We start from the raw sequence: 18,755 nt of genomic DNA, 5'->3' as shown, positions 1-18,755 counted from the left end.
GGAGCTCTCCTACACTAGCTCCTTCTTGGTGGCCGCTGTCACCACCATGGCATCAACTGGGGATCCCTTGATCCAATGGGTTCTGTTTGACTGTGCACTAAGAATTTTATCTGGACATTTGGGGATAGGTTCCACCATGTTGGGTTCCTCCCATGCCCCATATGGAACCAGATCCACCAGGGGATCCCTAGGAGGGGACACCCAGGATGTAGAGGGTTCTCATCAAATGCCTCCAGGAACACAGACTTGTCTGGGTTGCGTTTCTGGGCAGACCATCCCCCCTCACTGATGAAGGATTTCCATGAAGTCTCCACAGCAGACATCTTCAGGGGGTGACGGGGGGGGGGGGCATCCACTTCTTCCAAGTCTGTGTCCTCTGGTAGGGAGTCTAAGTGCTGCCTTTTACACATGTGTTTTAGAGGAACCTCCTCAGGGGGGTTTCTCTGGGGAGGACTCGAAAACATCAATCTGTTCCCATGGGGGAACTCCCTGGGCAGAGAGGCAGCAGGCTATCCCTGAGGGGTCAAGATGGCAGAATCCAGACCAGATACAGAGGGAGCCAGGACAGACTCTGAGGACGAAAGCATCAAGGGTTTCGAAGTAACTGAGAAAACCCTCTCCACCACGTGAAAAGCAGAAGGCGAATGAACCCTTGGAGAGGGAACTGAGAACCGGGTCCATCATCCTCTGATCCACCGGGTGAAAAACTCTGAGCCAACACTGCCACGTCAGATCTGGCGCAGAGGCCATGGCTCAGAGAGCTGGTCAGCTCCAAACTAGTCACAGCCAAGCCTCTCAGAGTAATGGACGGAGTCGATGTACAAGGTACCATCAGCATCAACCCATCGACGCAGACAGGCCTCGAACTCCAATACTCCAAAACCAGGTGTTGGATCGGAGAAGGAGTGAAAGAGACAAAGGCAGATTGCATGCCCCCAGCCCCGGAGGGGGAGGGGGCAGGTAAGATTCCCATCTGGATCTGTGTGCAGATAAACCACCATATCATCCTGTCTACCTGAGCTTCAGAGAGGCTGCAGGTGTACCGGGAAGAAGAAACCACCAACACTGGCCTAGACAGCCGATGGGGGGAAGCAAATGGGGGGGGGTGAGCAGACCTGAGACACCTCCAGCTCCGGGGAAAAACAAGGGGAACAGAGCCAGGTGGAACCTGCGGCAGCAGCCAGGTGGGATTTTGCTAAGGGCTCTGCCGAGGCCGAGCGGTCAGGGGACCGCTTCCTTGGTCGGTCTCGGTCCCTGTGCTTATGCTTCTCCCTGTCCCTGGTCTTCTTAGTGGGAGGTTGAGTCCCAGAGGCCAGGGCAGAAGAAGGGGCCGAAGCCTCTGAAGTAAATGAGGCTTCCATAGGAGGTGGAGGGAAAAAGCCCTTCAATAGGAGTTTATTCCTCCTGTAGATCAAGTGGGAATTGAACCCCATGCAGATTGAGCAGGAGATTTCGAGGTGAGCCACCCCTAAACAAACTACACAGTGTGTGGCCATCAGCTGGGGATAGCTTATGGCTACACTCCATGTATTTTCTAAATTCCTGTTTGGGAGTCTCCACTATAGATGGAGAGACACACACACCACAGGCTAGAAAGAAAAGGAAGAAAAGCGGGAAAGTTTTTTTTTTTTTTTTAATAAGTACCCGATGCCTGAGCGCTAAGTGGAAAGAAGGGGAGATAGAAAAGTGGGAAGATAAATAGCTATAGCCTAAAGAACTACTAACTTACCCAACAACAAATGCTTAGAGCCTACACCACAATGCAAATGAGATCTGAAGGGAGGAGGGAGATGGGGGCATTATGAATCAGATGCTCTAAATGTGTCCGAGTCAGATCAGTCCTGGATCAGAGTACCCACAGGTTGAATAACAAAGGAAGACAACAACTTCAGATTTTACAATAAAACTCTCCTGAAATAGAAAAGAGCTAGCATCGAACAGCAAAACTTGTAGGAAATACTCTCACTAAAATCCACCACTGCCCAAGTCCTAAAACAGTTACAATGGTCAAATCCTTAATCAATGATGCAAACAACTTAAAACCATGCAATGTAATACACAAACCTGACACCCAGGACTCTCACACAGCATAAAAAAATATAGACAAACTGGGAACCTCCGATCTCAACCCCTACACAAAAAAAATCACCCTCAGATCTAATAACCATCATGGAGAAATCCTGTACGCAGTCTATATTTGCAAAGTATGGTTCATAGGCATGTACTAAACTAGGTGCCCTTACAGGCCATTTGCAGCCTAGCCAGTTTCCCTTTTTGCGCTTGACTTACCTCATTCATTCTAGTGCAGCCTAGTGTGTACCTTTAACTCTCAGTGGGTGTGGCTTGAGCATTTAAAAAATTAAGTTACCACCTTACAGTTATAACAAACGCTCATTGACAAGAGGTCAAATATCAACTTAATTCTTTGCCATCATGTATGCTTCAAGATAAAATATTCTGATACTTTGTATATAGCATGGTTTTGGAATTATTAATGCAAATATAAACAAGCAATATTTGATGCCTAGGGGTACAGTAGGAGGTAACTGCAAAAATGCCTGGAGGCGCACTCAGCTGTAATGAGTTAACCTATTCCATTTGGTTAGAGACTGGCCTTACCCATCTCATAGCCAATAATTATATATTACCTCTATCAAGAATAACTGGGATCATACCATAAATACTTTCAGGGGACCCATGGGATAAAGCATTTAGGAGCTGCTTCTGTCCATTCATAGCATAGGGGGCAGGCTTGGGGCAATTTTTTTGTTTAGCATCCATAGACCCAAGATGAACTTGAATATGGACAGGGATTAACTTTGTTTAACTTGGATGGGAGTCTGTTCCATAGAGTCTTCTAGTCCCCACCACCTTTAAAGACTGAAGTGCAGTATCAACAACTCAAACTTTGGAAGATAACACAGAGGATTAATGCTAGGAGCGGTTAGCTAGCCTCCTGTTCAGTCCTGGCCCAACTTCCATTTGCCTACCATGCAGCTCTGAGAAAGTCCATTAATCAGTTAGCGCTCTGAGGCAAGAGGGAAACAGAGCTAGATTCCACAATGGAACAGTCTACTGCAATCTCCCAGAGTCTGGCCAGTTCTCTCCTTCCCTCCCTCCAAGGATGGTATCCTTCCCCCTTACTTTTCACTATAAGAAAGTATTCATTCAGCAACTATAATTTCTCCTAGTATTCCATGATCTGCAACAGCCTGATCAAGTCTGTCACTACCTTCAGTCTTTCTGCTAGAATACTAAATAAGCCTCAACTCATTTTCTTCTTGTACCTTTGCTGCTTTCACCCATTTCTTTCTGCTCCTGTTTTTCACTTGCACTGTAGTTTGCTTTTTACTGTAAATACTACTCAACTTCCTGTCTGTAGCTACATTTGCCTGTTTCTCCTGCCTCTTCCTCAAACCCTTGTTGATACTGTCAAGTACTGAATCTCACAACTATTCGAAAACATGGTTTGCTTCCTCAGTTTGTTCAAAGTCCCCTATGTAATCTCTGACCCTCTCCCCGGGTGATCAAAATCCACTCACCCAAAATCCCATACTAATTTCTTGGTATTCTAACTCACCACTACATATACCCTAATCCAAAGACGGGCATTACCATTGCTGCCCAATGGCACCTTCAGATGAACACATCTCTAACTCCATGCACCTTGGATAAGACCAAATTCAGAATTCTGCCCTTCCTTATAACCAGCTGACTAAGCCCCCAATAGTCCAAGACTGCAAACTTGCACTCTCTCTACCCTATAGTGTACAATCTGCAAGCCTGTTCCTCTGCCCTAAAGTGTACAATTGATCAGCCTTATAGTATTTGTAAGGCATTTGTGCCTAAAACACTCAGAAGTCATTCATCTTCTCTGGAAATTTATCTTGAAAATAAACAGCTTAACAGTTAAGCCCATGGTAACATGGCAGAATCCTTTAACCACCAAGATACGCCCACTAGGTAAAAAGAAGGCCAAGAACTCTCAGACGGATTTATCTGTCCAACCTCCACCAGACGTCCCTCTTGAAGCAGACTCTAGAAGTTGTTCAGCATGTATGTTGTATTCCTCTGTCAGAGGAGAGCATGGATCAGTCTTTTCGCACATCTTCTGAGGCTTTGCAGGCTTCTGCTCCTGATATCGAGGGGGAAACACAGTTGATTATCTTGGAGGGTCTTCAAGGACTCCGCAGATATTGGTCAAGGAGGAAGTTCCGGGATGAGGATTCAGTGTCTGATGAGGTGTCTTTGTCCTATTCTTCACAGATACCTTTGTTTTGGTTTATGGTTTTGATGAAGCTCCATATCCGTAACAACTCCTTGCATAGTACCCGATCGAAAGGCTTAAATCTGACATGTGACATTAACAAAACCTGCTGGAGAGAGAGGTTTGCCTCCCTGAGGCTGCCCCAGCTCTGGAATAGACTCCCCATACACGTCAAAGTACATCACTGACCCTCTTCGACAGCAACCTTGATGGAGTGTATGGGCAACCACAAATCTGTCCCAGGGGTTCTACCTGTCCCCCTCATTGATAGGGGTGACGGATGCTGATTGAGGTTTCTTTTTTGGGGATAAACTCTTGGTTAGGCTTGCAAGGGCCCCAGAGCCATTAGCCTAGTAATCTCCTATGATCCTATGAAGAGCAGTGTGTTAGCCCAGAATCTCACGGCTCAACACCTTTCTCAAGTTCCCTTTTTCTAAGATGCTTGATCTTCAAACTCTGTTTCCTCTTATTACCCCAGGCGTTCCTGGTGTCCTTGGATCGGAAAGATGCTTACCTTTGTATCCCTATTCACCCCCTCTTCAGGGAGCTTTTATATTATCTGGGACTTCTCATTTTCAGTTATCTGCTTTGTCCTTTGGCCTATCTACTGCCCCAAGAGTATTCACAAAATGCCTAGCTCCAGTGATGGCATTCAGATTTTTCCTTATCTAGCTGGCCTGTTTCAGCTGCCTTTTCCCAGTCATTTGTTACAGGATATGTAGTTCACCATCTCGTCTTCAAAAGTCTGGGGTTTACTATCAACATCCAAAAATCTGTCCCGACTCCCCTCTCAGGATCATGAGCATCTGGGATGCAGGATTCAGACAGTGCCAATGTTGGCCTTTCTTTCACCTCCAAAGGTATTCTCGATGGCAACCTTCTTTCCTTCTCTTTTTCCTCCGACTGCCATGCCAGCCAGGGAGCTTCCTCAGACCCTGGAATTCGTTGCCTCTTTTATTCCAATGCTTGCTCTTGCCAGACTGCACATGCGGATGTTTCAGTGGTACCTCAAAGTCAGTTTGGCTGCAGCACTGTCACCCTCTGGACTTCAGTGAACCTCTCCTTCCCTGTCTCAAGAAGGAATTTGAGTGGTGGATTGAACAGTTCACTCTCAACCCAGGCCATCCCTTTCAGCCCCCAGTCCCTTCTCAACAGCTGTTCACCGATGTTGCTGACATGGGGCGGGGCTTCTCTTGGTCACCTCAAAGTTCAGGGCTTCTACCCTCCCCATCAGAAGTCAGACCATATCAACATCAATGAAATGTGAGCTCTGCAGCTGAAATATCCAGAGAAAGGAGTAGTCTTCTCAGTGATCCTTTTCTTACTGTGGCACAGACAGGCAGTGGGAGGAGCTCTGAGCTTTGATAGACTGCCGGACAGAGGGTAGCAGGGCACTAAAACCCATGTCAACAAGGCAGAGTGTTTGATAAATATCTGTATATTCACAACAAAGCTGTACTTTTTCCAGAAAATTCAAATATTCCCCTCAAAAACCCCATGTGAAAATACTTGGACATTAACTGTAAAGCAATACTAAGACATTCTTAGCATCTGGAAGACAGTCATCTCAATCTTCAGCCTCACTCTTCAATTAATCATAAGATTCAAAGATACTTCCTTCTAGTTCAGACAGTAGTTTTGTAGTGGTGGACAAAACCACTAAAAAAAGGCATCTTGAGTTAACTTCAGCAAACTTCTGATGGTCTCAAATGAGTGTACACCATGAGTTACAAAGAATTTCTACCAATTTCAGACAGAACAGAGGCAGAACATCTTAGCATGTCATTTGAAATGCTGAGGTAATACAAAATGGGTTATTTTGCAGTTTGTCTAATACTTCAAGTTGATAAGAGATTGCAGAATCATGCTGCAGCACTGAGTAATTTTGAAATGTCTGAATATCCTAATCACCAGGCTAACCTTTTCTTACCACTGCTTGTAGCAACACTGCCAAAATATTTCAATACTCAAACTAAAATATGGCTTTCCTTCTTGATTTATGCATTCAGCCAGCAATACTCACAGAATACAAACTGCTGAGAATGAAATCTACACATTCATTCTAATAGCAGCCCCCCCCCCCATGTACCACTCAAATTTATTTAAAAAATCCCAAATGGCTTTTAGTACCTTCTACAACCACCTTTCTTCCATCTACTCTAATTTATAAGGCTCTAAACTAAAGCATGATCACTGCCTCCCTCTAAGGGTGAGACTATCTTTACAAGACAACCCTTATGTGAGTTCATAAAAACATAGGGTGAAACAATTCCTCTCTGGTGTGCCATCCATTTAAAATTGCTGTAGGTGAGAGGCCTTCTCTACATTGGTACCTGCTAGCTGGAACCATCTGCCTACTGACATCAAAAGCCTAAAAAACATTAAGGGAAAGTCCAGCTTGGAACTAAGCCAATTTTCAGCGGAGGCCCGGGGAAAACGCTCCAAATGTATGTCTTTGTAACGTGGGAGGAAACCAAAGTACCAGGAGAAAACCCACACGAACAAAGGGAGGGCATGCAGACTCCACACCGAAGGCACTCCAGTCGAGAATCAAACCGGAGAACCTCTTGCTGTGAGGCGACAACACTACCATTGCACTATTGCGCCATCCAATGTATAAACATACAAATAAATATTATACGTATAAACATACATATTCATTAAACACTTCGTAGCTTAACTACTAATTCAGACTAGCAAAATTAATAACACAGCCGGTGACTTTCTCTTTGCAAACTCTAAGTAGATCCTGGAACTCTCTTCCAGCTGATATTACCTTACTTTCCACCTTAGGTCAATTTAAAACTAGACTCAAACAACATTTGTCACTTAACTGGCTATGTCAATGTATCAAGCCTGGCTACTCTCTAGAATGTGTATAAATCTGTTAACCAGCTTACTGTGTAATTTAATTTAATCCTGACTGGCGCTCAGGATTAACTCTAACCTGTGTAACTTGTTTAACTTGCTTACTTATGTAATCTCTGTAAATAGTCGGTTTGTAATATGTAATGCTGGTATTATGTAATGCTGTATCTGCTTACCCTTGGAGCTTTTCTCCCTGGGCCTCCGCTGAAAATGTACATGCATCCAGTCGGACTATCCCAGTCAAAATGTAAAAATAAAATAAAAATAATGTGGCATTATGTATCTGCACATTTCATATGTAAACAGGAGTACATGTTTATATATTTAATGCAGGAATGCACTGAATTCATAGGAGGTCATTAGGCTAATGGCCCTAGGGCTCTTACAAGCCTAGCCAAGAGTTTATCCCCAAAAAAAAAAAAAAAAAAAAAAAAAAAGCAAACCTCAATGAGCATCTGTTGCCCCCGTCAATGAGGGAGATGGAACCCCTGGGACAAATCTGTGGTTTCCCATCCACTCATCAAGGTTGCGCTTGAAGAGGGTAAAAATTAAAACCCTGCACCTTGTGCTTATAAGGTAAACACTTCAGCCATTATACCAACCTCCCACCCCTAAGATTTCATACGTACATAGATTACACATTTATATATTTACTGCAGGAATGCACTGAATTAATTTCATATGTACACAGGAGTACACGTTTGTAAATTTCATAGGTAGGTACTAGGCTATTGACCCTAGGGCCTATATAAGCCTAGCCAAAAAGGTAACCTGGCTTTCGCCACCCAAGAAAATTATTCTCCTGTGCCCCTGTCGAGCAGAGCCACAAAGGTGATCTCCCAGGGGTGAATTTCCTATTTCCCATCCAATCATCAAGATTTTACTTTAAGAGTGCTAATGAGGAGCTTTGTTTGATATATATAGGTAGTTTGTTCCAGAATATGGGAAGTCTCTGGGACAGGAATCTATCCCTCCAGCATGTTGTGTTTATTGTGGTGACAAGGTTTAGGTCCCTAGAGCATGAAGCTCAGAGGGATTGGGATTTCTTTAAGTGGAGCATGTCCAACAGCTCTGGGTTTGACATAGCTTTGCATGTTAGGCAGAGATTGCCTCCGAGTAGGTGATATGCGATGGAGTAAAGCTGGAGTTTTTTGAGACTGTCTGCATACGGCATCTGTTTGAGGCCGGTAATCCTCTTTATGAGGTATTTCTGCAGCCTTTCCTTGTTGTTGTAGATGTCTTGTGAGGTACATACCGAAAGGGGCATTGTACTATATAATGGGTCTAATGAGTGACGAGTTGAAGGGAACAATCTTTTTTCCTGGATGAGAAACCTTTTATGATTAGGTGAGTCATGTAGAAGGATTTCCTTACTACTGTGGCAATGTGATTATCAAAGGAGACACTACTGTCCACCTGTGTCTCAAGGTCTCATCACAGTTTTGGTGTTAAGTAGACTACCACCTATGTGGTAGCTCATGGGTACAGCGTTTTTACCAAAGGGGATGACCATGCAGCACTATTTGGAATCGAGCTTGAGGCCATGGCTTTGACACCAGGCATCTACTACTTTCACAGTGTAGGTTCTGTCAGTGAGCCAGTTGGGCAACCCATCTTGTGACATTTAATGCAGGAATGCACTGAATTCATTTCATATGTACATAGGCATACATGTTTATATATTTACTGCAGAAATGCCCCAAATTCATTTTATACGTACATAGGAGTACACATTTATATATTTACTACAGAAATGCACTGAATTCATATGTATATAGAAGTATGCTAATACATTTAATGCAGAAATGCACTGAATTATATGGTCATCGTGGCTTGCATTTTTCTCTGTTCATCTCTCAATGTACTCTGAACTCATCTCCTTAACCTTACCCTACATGTACCGAATTTTACCACTTTCTCATTTTGTATGTGAGGTATTCTCTTTTCTTTGACTTCCAGGTCTTGGCAGAAAAAAAAGGGTCAACAGGCCAGCCTACTTACCCAGTGAACATATATTAATAGTAAAACAACAGACTAAGGAAACTTGCACAGCAGTGAATGTTCACCTCCTGCCTCAAGTAAAAGAATTACAAGCAATCACAAAAAATAGTTCACAAACGCTTCAGAAAGTACAGTTGTGTACCTACCATAAATGTAGATGTTAGAGTGTATTCACTGTTGCAGTCATTGCACTTGGGTTATCCTGCTGGCAGGCTACCCACAGTCGGCCTGAATTCCAAAGTCTTGGTCCGGCGTCGGTTGCTGTCGCCTCTTCCCTGACAACAGTGCGCCAGGGTATAAAAGATGCAGCAGACGCCATTTTCTTCAGTTTTTCTTATCCCAGATGTCAGGTGACCCCAAAAGGGTAGGCTAAATAAAAAATTGCTTATAAAAGCATGCACTAAAATAAACAATACCTTTATCTACAAGCAAATACACCACATAGGTTGTATAGGATAGAGAAGTACAGATAAGTTCCAGCAAAGAAAGTGGGATGGTGGGTGGGTAACCTGGACTGCAACAGTGAATACACTCCAACATCTACATTTATGGTAGGTACACAACTGTACTATGCTCATCGTGTTTCACTGTTGCAGTCATTACACTTGTGTTGAATGCCAAAGCTGAGGTTGGACGGCTGGGTCTAAATAGAATTAGGAGTGGCTATAAGGCCCTGCAAAACTGCAGTGGCAAAGCCTGCTCTGGATTTAGAGTAAAGAGACAAGTGGTACTGCTTAGTAAAAGTGTGCACTGAAGTCCAAGTTGCAGCCTCCAAAATATCCTTGGTTGGTACTCCTCTGAGGAAGGCTGCTGAGGCGGCTGCTGCCCAGGTAGAATGTGGTCTAATGCCCTTAGGCACTGATCTGCCATGTTGTGAATAGTAGAAACAAATGCAGTGTCCTATACATTTTGAAATAGTCTGCTTCGAGATAGCCTTTTCTTGTGATCCTGCAGCATATGCCACTAAAAGTTGCTCAGTCTTTCTGAAAGCTTTAGTTTTGTCCAAGCAGAAGTGTAGCTGTCTGTGTATGTCCAAAGAATGCAGAAGTCTCTCCCCTTTATTCTGCGGGTTTGGGTAAAAAGTAGACAAATGAATGGTTTGGTTAAGAGCCACACTGGACATCACCTTAGGCATAAATGTTGAGTTTGTCCTTAGAGAAACCCTGTCCGGATGGAAGATAATAAAAGGTTCCACAGCCATTAGTGCCTGTAACTCGGAGATTCTTCTTGCTGAAGTTATTGCTAGGAGCAGAGCTGTTTTCCATAAGAATTTCATCTCGGCTGTATTGGCTGGCTCAAAAGGAGGCAGTGTGAGTTTTTCCAAGACAAAATTGAGGTCCCATGCAAGTATTGGTGCTCTCCTTGGAGGTCTTATGTTTCTGGCCCCTCTGAGGAACTGCCTAAGCAATGGATGTGAAAAAATAGGTGGGTCTGTATTGTAATAAGCTGAAATGGCAGAGGCATGGATCTTACTTGATGAGAAGGATAGGCCTTTGTCCAGCATCTCCGTTATATATTGTAAAATCAGAGGAATATTTGGAACAAGCGTGTCAATTCCTTGTGCCTGGTTCCAAGCACAGAATCTCTTTCATTTTTCTGCATAAGATTTTCTGGTGCTGGGCCTCCTGGCCTCCAAAATGACATTCATAACCGCTTTAGAGAGAGGTGTATTTTGAATGGTTACTATATCCGCCATGCAGCCAGATTTAGTATTCTGAGTTGGCTGTGCAGGATAGGATTGTTTTGTTGGGTCAGTAAATGAGGAATTTGAGGCAATGTCCAGGCTGGGCCTTGGGACAAGCTCCTTAGGATTGGGAACCAGTGTTGGTGTGGCCAATCTGGGGCAATCAGTATCATTTGTGACTTCTCTTGTCAGACCTTTAGGAGTACCTTGGGGAGGAGAGGCAGTGGAGGAAAGGCATATACCATAAGGTTGTTCCAGCTGAATGACAAAGCATCCACTTTCCATGCTTGTTTGTGATAAGTCCTTGTGCAGAATCTCTGAAGTTGGCAGTTGTGAGGGGAGGCAAAAAGATCTATGTCTGGGCATCCCTATTTCCTTGTTATCATGCTGAAGATTTATGGATCTAGTTTACACTCATGAGGGTCCATGAGGTTTCTGCTTCGTTCGTCTGCCAGAGCATTTGTTTTCCTGGCAGGAATTGTGCTTGCAGGTGTACTTGATAGGTCAATGCTGTGTTCCACAAAATCATGGCTTGTCTGCAGAGGGGGTAGGAATGTGTGCCCCCCTGCTTGTTTATGTACCACATGACTGTGGTGCTGTCCGTCTTTATCAGCAGCTGTCCTGGATGAAGTAGGTCCTTGAAGGCTGTCAAGGCATTTTGTACAGCCAGCATCTCTTTTTGATTGATGTGTAGATGCCTTTGGCTTGGGGGCCATGTGCCCTGAATACATTTTCCTGCCATGTGGGCCCCCCAGGCATAATCTGATGCATCTGTTGTTAGTGTTTGCCTGGCTGTGGGTAAAGTGAATGGCTGTCCCTTGTTGTGGAGACAGGCCTGGGCTCACCATCGAAACTCCTGTTGCAGGCAGGGAATGAGAGTGATTCCAGGCTGTGGCAATATTGAGTTCAAACACTTTTTAGATACCACTGCAGTTTCCTCATATGCAGCCTTGCATATGGAATTAGCAGAATGCAGGATGCCATGAAGCCCAAAGCCTGCAGAATTTTTCTTGCAGATAACTGGGTCTTTGTTGCCATGCTTTCGAAGTAAAAGTCAGTTGCCTTTGTTTGTCTGACGTGAGATAAGCCATCTGGGCAGTTGTATTTAAGCTTGCACCCAGGAATATTATCTCTTGAGAGGGTACTAGTTTTGATTTCTTTTCATTTACTGTATACCCTAGGCAAATTAGTAATCTTTTTACAAACGCCAGATGCTTTAGTAGAATGTCTTTGGTTTCTGCTTGAATAATGCAGTCGTCCAAATAGGGATATATTTGAATTCCTCTTTGTCTGCAAAATGCAATTACTGGTGCCAGGCATTTTGTGAAGACCCTGGGTGCAGTAGATAAGCCAAAGGGCAGTGCAGAGAATTGGTAGTGCATTGAGCCAGCTATGAATCTGAGGTATCTTCTGCAAGATTGTCTGATTGGGACATGCAGGTATGCCTCTGAGGTCCAACGTTACAAGCCAAGCCTTCTTGCCCAGCATGGGCAGAAGCTGTTGTAGAGTCAACATTTTGAATTTCGGAACGTCCAGAAAAGTATTTAGAATAGACAGGTCCAGAATTGATCACCATGCTTTGTCCTTTCTTGGTACTAAGAAAAGTCTTAAATCCTGGAACCTGCTCTTGTTGTGGCACTGGCTGAATAGCCCTCATGTCCAGGGAGATGAAACTTGGTTTTGTGCTTCTGCCCATTGATTGTGTGGCAGGTCTGGCATGCCTTTTGCCTTTGGAAAGGTGTGAAAGTGGAACCTGTAGCCCTAACAGACTAATATTCAAGACCCATTTGTCCTGGGTGATCATGTGCCAATTTTGTGAAAAAAGTGCTAGCTTTCCCCCTAAAGGTGCTGCCAATAGACAAATGCTTGGCATTGGCAGAGGGAAGTTATTGGGACTGTTTCCTATATGGCTGTGATTTGTCTTCGCCGCTTTTGGAGGTAGAAGCGCCACATTGCTTGGGCCTGTATGAGCCCTGGGGCTGTTGTCTGCCTCTAGGGCGTCTGTATCTGCCTCTTTGTGGTCTGTCTGACACGGGAAAGGACCAATTCTTAGGCCAGTTCCTGCTAAATCTGGGTGGCTGTACCTGTAAGAAATCCTTCACTGTCTGCATAGATTTAGCTTCATCCTCCATCTTTAACACCTCTTCTGCCTTAACACCAAACAAAGTATCATGCTGTAATGAAGCATCCAATAATTTTGCTTTAACACGATCAGGCAGAGTCTGTTCCTTTAACCAAGCATGCCTTCTAATGACAGAGCCTGTTACAGCAGCCCTGCAAGAGGCCTCCAGTGAATCATAACCACATTGCAAAGTATGTTTTCCCACTTGTTCAGCTGCATGCAATAAATCCTGCAATTCCTTGTTCTCCGAACATTCAGAATGTCAACATTTTCCGTTTTAACAGAGACATTAAGTATTGCTGATATTTAAGCATATGAAACTGACAATTTAAAGCCCTTACAGCCAAGGTAGCAAAAGTGTAAACTTTTTCCCCCCATCTGTCCAGTGCCCTAGAATCTCTATTTGAGGGGACAGGGTTTTTTGCAGTAGCAGCCTTGACCCCTTTGGGACCCTGAGGAATAGTTTCTGGGTCAGCAGCAGGGTTTTTATATAGAAATTTATGAGAATCTGGAACCCTGTAGTATCTGTCTGGCTTAACAGGTGCAGGAGGTAGAGAGTCAGGAGACAGGCCGGACTCTGAAAATACATCATCTACAATGTCTAGAACAGGAGAAACAGCAAGAGGTCTGTGCTGAGGTAGTAAAAGAAAGTCTCTGAGCCTTTTCTTAGAATCTGAATAATCTTGGCTCTCCCAGTGGAAATGCTCCCTCATGGTATGCAGGGTTTCCCCCAAATGAGTAATCCTCAGGAGGAGAAGCTGAAGGAATAGATTCTTCAGCATCAGAATCCTCATAGGGAGGAATAGAGCATCCCTGTTCTGAAGAGGAGTCAGAGGAAATGGAAACCTGATTAGAGGAATCATATTCAGTGTCTTGCCTAGGCCTCTTATCAGGGGGGATGGGAACCCCTGATCAAAGTAATTAGGTCTTCGGCCATTTGAGCATCTGTTTCAAAGGCATGGAAGTCTGTCCTGGTGAATGCTGTACTTGTTTCTTTGTCTTTAAAACGGTTTTAGTCTTTGATGCTGAAGTTGGCTTGATATAAAGCTATGTAGGTCTGAAAACACCCTCAGAAGCCGATGCCTGCTCCAGACCCATCTGAGGGATTAGTTTCCAAAGGCCCAATACCTTGAGTATCCAGAGGCCTAGCCGTCTCCAAGTGGGAGTCGGAGGCGGCCTGTGGCTCTGAGGTAGCGGGTGTCAGGGGCTGCAAAAGTGCCTCACTGAGAACCGGCGACTGGCCTAGAAGAGGCTTTGTCCGTTTTGGAACTCGGATGCCTGTCCTTTTCTTTTTCCTTGCGCTTTTTATGAACTCCGGTCATCGGCTGTTCCAACGGCATTATGTAGTTAAACCTTCGGCCAAAGTAATGAAAAGCAAAATCATACCGACGCTTAATTGTGCGCTGGTTAAATCTAGCACAAACCCGACAACTAGCAACGTCATGGTCAGGGCCTAGGCAAGGAATACAGTAAGAATGAAAATCCTTATGAGGTATTTGCTTCCCACAAGAAATACAATTGTTAACTTTTTCTGACATCGGTCTGGAGCAAGAAAAAGTTTCCCCAACGGGTTACTTAGCTTTATAGAAGACTTCGGATCTGAAATTCAGTTTCGAAAATCTTAGGAGTCTGCCAACCGGCACTTGCGAACTGCTTTTGCTTCGGGCACTCCTTGGCAAGAAAGACTGAATAAAATGGCGTCGGCTACATCTTTTATAACCCTGGCGCACTGACGTCAGGGAAGAGACGACAGCAACCAACACCGGACCAAGACTTTGGAATTCAGGCCGACTGCGGGTAGCCTGCCAGCAGGATAACCCAAGTGTAATGACTGCAACAGTGAAACACGATGAACATCTGAAAATGTATGTATAAAGCAGAGAAACCAGACAGCAATATAGGAAAGCATATTTAAGCAGAAATAAAATGAAAAAACAGAATGCAACCAAGAAAAACATGTTACTCTGCTGGAGATAAAGACATAACAGCACTCGGACTACTTTTTTTTCTGACAGTTCCATCAGTTAATTTCCCTTACAAACTGCTACAGTCAGAATATGTTGTCTGGTGCAGGTAAAATAAAAATCTTAACACTCAGTCACAATGCTAACATGAAGTAAATACTTATCTAGTACCAGACAAACTTTTTTCATAACCTAATCTCTTACAAGAAACACAGCTTTGCAGAGTCTCTAACAAATTTACACTAAAATACAGTTAGAATAACAACTTTCGTCAATATGCTGTGTATTCACTCCACAACTCCTCAGATCAGCCAATGTGGGGTTTTGCCAAAAGTTTACTGCTGGAAGAAATTAAAAATTAATAGCGTATCTAATTTTGTAATATGTTATAAAGATTTGTACTACACCATTTCTAATACAAATGTATTAGTCTTATTCATCTATTCTTAGATAAATTTTTCCTTTTTCCTACTGAAATATAAAATATATAATCTTAGGCTTGTACTATAATTGTTAAAACTTATGTACCAAATTATACTGTTATTGTCTTTGTCTTGACCTTTTATGTTGTTGTAATTTGTGGAGCTTTTCTCCCCGGGCCTCCACTGAAAATGGACATATATCCAGCTGGACTAGCCCGGTCAACAAATGTAAAATAAAATAAAATAAAATAAAATAAAAAAATAAATATTGTTTTAAAAAGAACTAATAACTACATACTATGCAGTAGAAATAGAAAAGGGTAGAAATACCATCCCCAATAACTATCCTAAACTTGCTTTTGCAGACAAGTCAATTAAAACGTTAAACATGGTTTTAGAATACCCTAACTCCTAGCCTTGGACTTCATTTGATGGCCAAATTCCTTACCGACTTCCATATGTACTTAGATGATAACTAGGCTGCGTAATCACGTACTTGCCTTGACATATAAATACTAATTTGCTTTAGTGGACACCCAGTGCTGAACCATGTACATGCTTTGTTGAGCAGTAAACTATCTGGTCCTGTAACTGTGTTAATGGACAAGTCTAATGCCACGTCGTACACTAGAATGGCAAGATGCATGAAAACACTGATGTATTCTGATCCAAGATAGCTGGGGAAATCCAGAGAATATAATGCTCATTACCCAACCTATTAAGTGGAGCAATGTTTTATCTATAGGCATCCACCCATATTAACATTCTTACAAAATTATAAGTGCTTCCTTTATTACACGATAATCATTTCAAGTTGATTTTGATGACTCAAAGAAAGGAAGGCCCCAGAAAACAAGCAAGTAAAAGTAACATTCTTCAGCCATTTCCAAATTTAAATTAAGGCTACCAGAGTTTCATCAATCTTTGGAAATAAGACATGCTATATGAAACGTTGGTCACCAAAATTACCACTGACCAAACATTATGAACACTATACACAAAATGGAAAGGTACATGTCTGCCAATTACCAGAATGAATTAGGTACATCAGTGCTACTCCGTTTTCACAGCTGAAAAATCAAACCTTTACAGGAGCAATGAAAAATTAAATAGCTTTCTGATTTTGCAGTTAAAGCTCATGCAAAGGATACTGTCAGCCTCCATAATGCTTGTTTTAATCTTGAAGTGAATTTCCTCAAGCAAGTCAAAGTCAGGTAGCTGTAGGTGTCTGTGCACTGTGATATTCTGATACTGTTCACCAGTAGCCAAGGCATTATTAGTATCTTCTGTTCCAAAAAGGACAAGGGCAACATGATCTTTGGACTCAGCAAACACCTGTAGGATTGCAAGACAATGCAAAATAACATATGCTTATAGACAACACCATTAAGAATTATGCTACGCAAGAGATATGCTCTTACCATATCAGCTGATATTCCCATATTGCTCAACAATTTATTTCATTCTCAACACCAGTCAGAATCTGACATTTTTTCTCAGAAGTTTTCACAACAGAGTGCATGCATCAGTGTTAGCTCATGCAATGACATTAAGTGTTCACTGAACAGTTGCACCTGGTCCAACAGTCTGCTGGTTTACTCCAACAACTAGAGAGCATCCTTCTTAGGAATAAAGAAAACAATAAAGAAAAACCAACGACACTGCTAACAAGCTATGCACAAGTACACAGTGTCTTACATGTTACCTCCAACAGCTAAGGCTGAACACAGGGCCAAGTCCAGAAGGGACTTTAGATGAGGGGACAGTCTTCACTCGGCTGCTACAGTAAAAATTTGTTATATTCAACAGCAGGTACCATACTTGAATGGCAAGTGACTGGACTGTACCCAAAGCAGTAATTCATCAAGGTGGAAGCCCTGAAGTACGATATACCAAAAGAACCCTGATTGCCTGTCCAAACACTAATGCTTAGTGAAGTTGTGCACTGATGGTACAGTCATGAACTAGATGCCTGTGGTACAAAGTCACACAGCAAGTACTGAAAGCAACCATATCACTCATGGAGTGCCTTGACAGTGACACTTTTTAGTAGATTCTCTGCCATCTGATGACAAAAGACACTAGGCAACCCACTCTGAAAGGGCTGGTCTGTAAAAATATAAACTTTCTACCCCCCCCCCCCCTCGACAGAAAGGGAAAGAACCGTTTGGTCTTTAGAAACTCAGGCAAATGGTTTCAGGAAAGACATGAGCTAACAGATGCACATACAGGGTGAGAGCAAGCTTCACAGCTTTAGTTTTTAGTTTAGCAAAGAAAATAGGGTTAAAGGGACAGGTTTGGGTAAAATTTGGAAAACTCTCAGAAGGAAATATAGGTTAGTCCTGAAGCACACTTGATCCTTAAACACTGATCAAATCTGACCATTTGTATGTTCAGCCCAGGTTACATATATAGCAACAGCACAGCAAGAATAAATGTGTAATTGAATTTTACAGTACAGTGACATAACAGATGCAACAAATATACACACATTTACAAGAAGGTTTAAAAAGAAGAATGAGGAGTAACATAAAAAGTGTAATACAGGTGTTACAGGTGAGGTAAATGTGGTTCAGCCAAAACAGGGGACATAGTATATACAAGTATGGAGAGAACTTCCAACAATAGAGAGAGTAGAATTTGTAGACTACCATGGGCAGCAATGAAACCGTTACTAACAGGAGAAAGGGGTACTAGGTATACAGTAGGAATGGATAAGGCAGATGAGGCAAGGAGTATGAATTTGTATATTGGAGAGATTAGGAGATTAAGCAGAGAAGGTTTTCCAGAGAAGAATGCAACAGCGCAACCATGGGAGTTTAGTGATGTCCCGTGTTCTGGCATGTGCATTTAGGTTGTTTAAGTTCGGTATTGTCTGAACTGTTTGTGGTCTGTGATTTCAGTAAGAGCAGGTGGCAATGACTGCCACAGTTTAGGGACAAGAACAGAGATGCGGTCTGTATAATGAAGATTAGTAGATGGAATTGAGTGTAAGGTCATCAGTGGTCTGGCTCCTTAGGCTGTACTAATGGTTGGATGTAGTTAGTCTCACAGTGTGCGCCTTAGTGTAGGAGTCTGAAGAGATGGGAGGCAAGGAGGAGATTGATCTCTAGAATGGGTAGCCAAATGACGTTTCCAAAGTATTACAGTGATGTTCACTTCAGGGGAGTGGACGAAAGATTAACTGAGGGCTTGCAGCTCTGAGATCTTGTGCGTGTGTGAAGGTGACTGCCAAACGAAATTTCCACAAAAAGAACTTGAATATATCAAACCAGTTGGTTCAGATGGGAGACAAGACATTCACCTATAAATGTAATCTTCCAAGAGTCCATGCAGACGTCTCACAGTTTAACAGCTCCTCCAGGGAGCGCAGCCACAGGAATACCCAGTAAAAGAATGCTACCAGGTATTCCCTATCAATGTGGAC

General features: G+C 43.0%; 1 protein-coding gene across 3 annotated transcripts in view; it reads right to left on the bottom strand.

Moving 5' to 3' along the window:
* Nucleotides 1–18,755, bottom strand: part of XRCC5 (X-ray repair cross complementing 5) — a 2,194,257-nt gene that overhangs the window by 2,056,169 nt on the left and 119,333 nt on the right. For 2 of the 3 annotated variants that reach the window (XM_044060671.1, XM_044060672.1), the window contains exon 3: nt 16,480–16,663. The exons of the other annotated variant lie outside the window; for it this stretch is intronic. In XM_044060671.1, the coding sequence (XP_043916606.1) occupies nt 16,480–16,663 (184 nt within the window). The remainder of the gene's footprint in view (nt 1–16,479; nt 16,664–18,755) is intronic. 3 annotated transcript variants of the gene reach the window in all.

This window comes from Protopterus annectens, chromosome 2.part0 (genome assembly GCF_019279795.1).
Source record: "Protopterus annectens isolate FY-2018-M chromosome 2.part0, PAN1.0, whole genome shotgun sequence".
Lineage (NCBI taxonomy): Eukaryota > Metazoa > Chordata > Ceratodontiformes > Protopteridae > Protopterus > Protopterus annectens.
The sequence above is the reverse complement of the archived record's forward strand: the minus strand, read 5'-3'. Positions and strand labels throughout refer to the sequence as shown.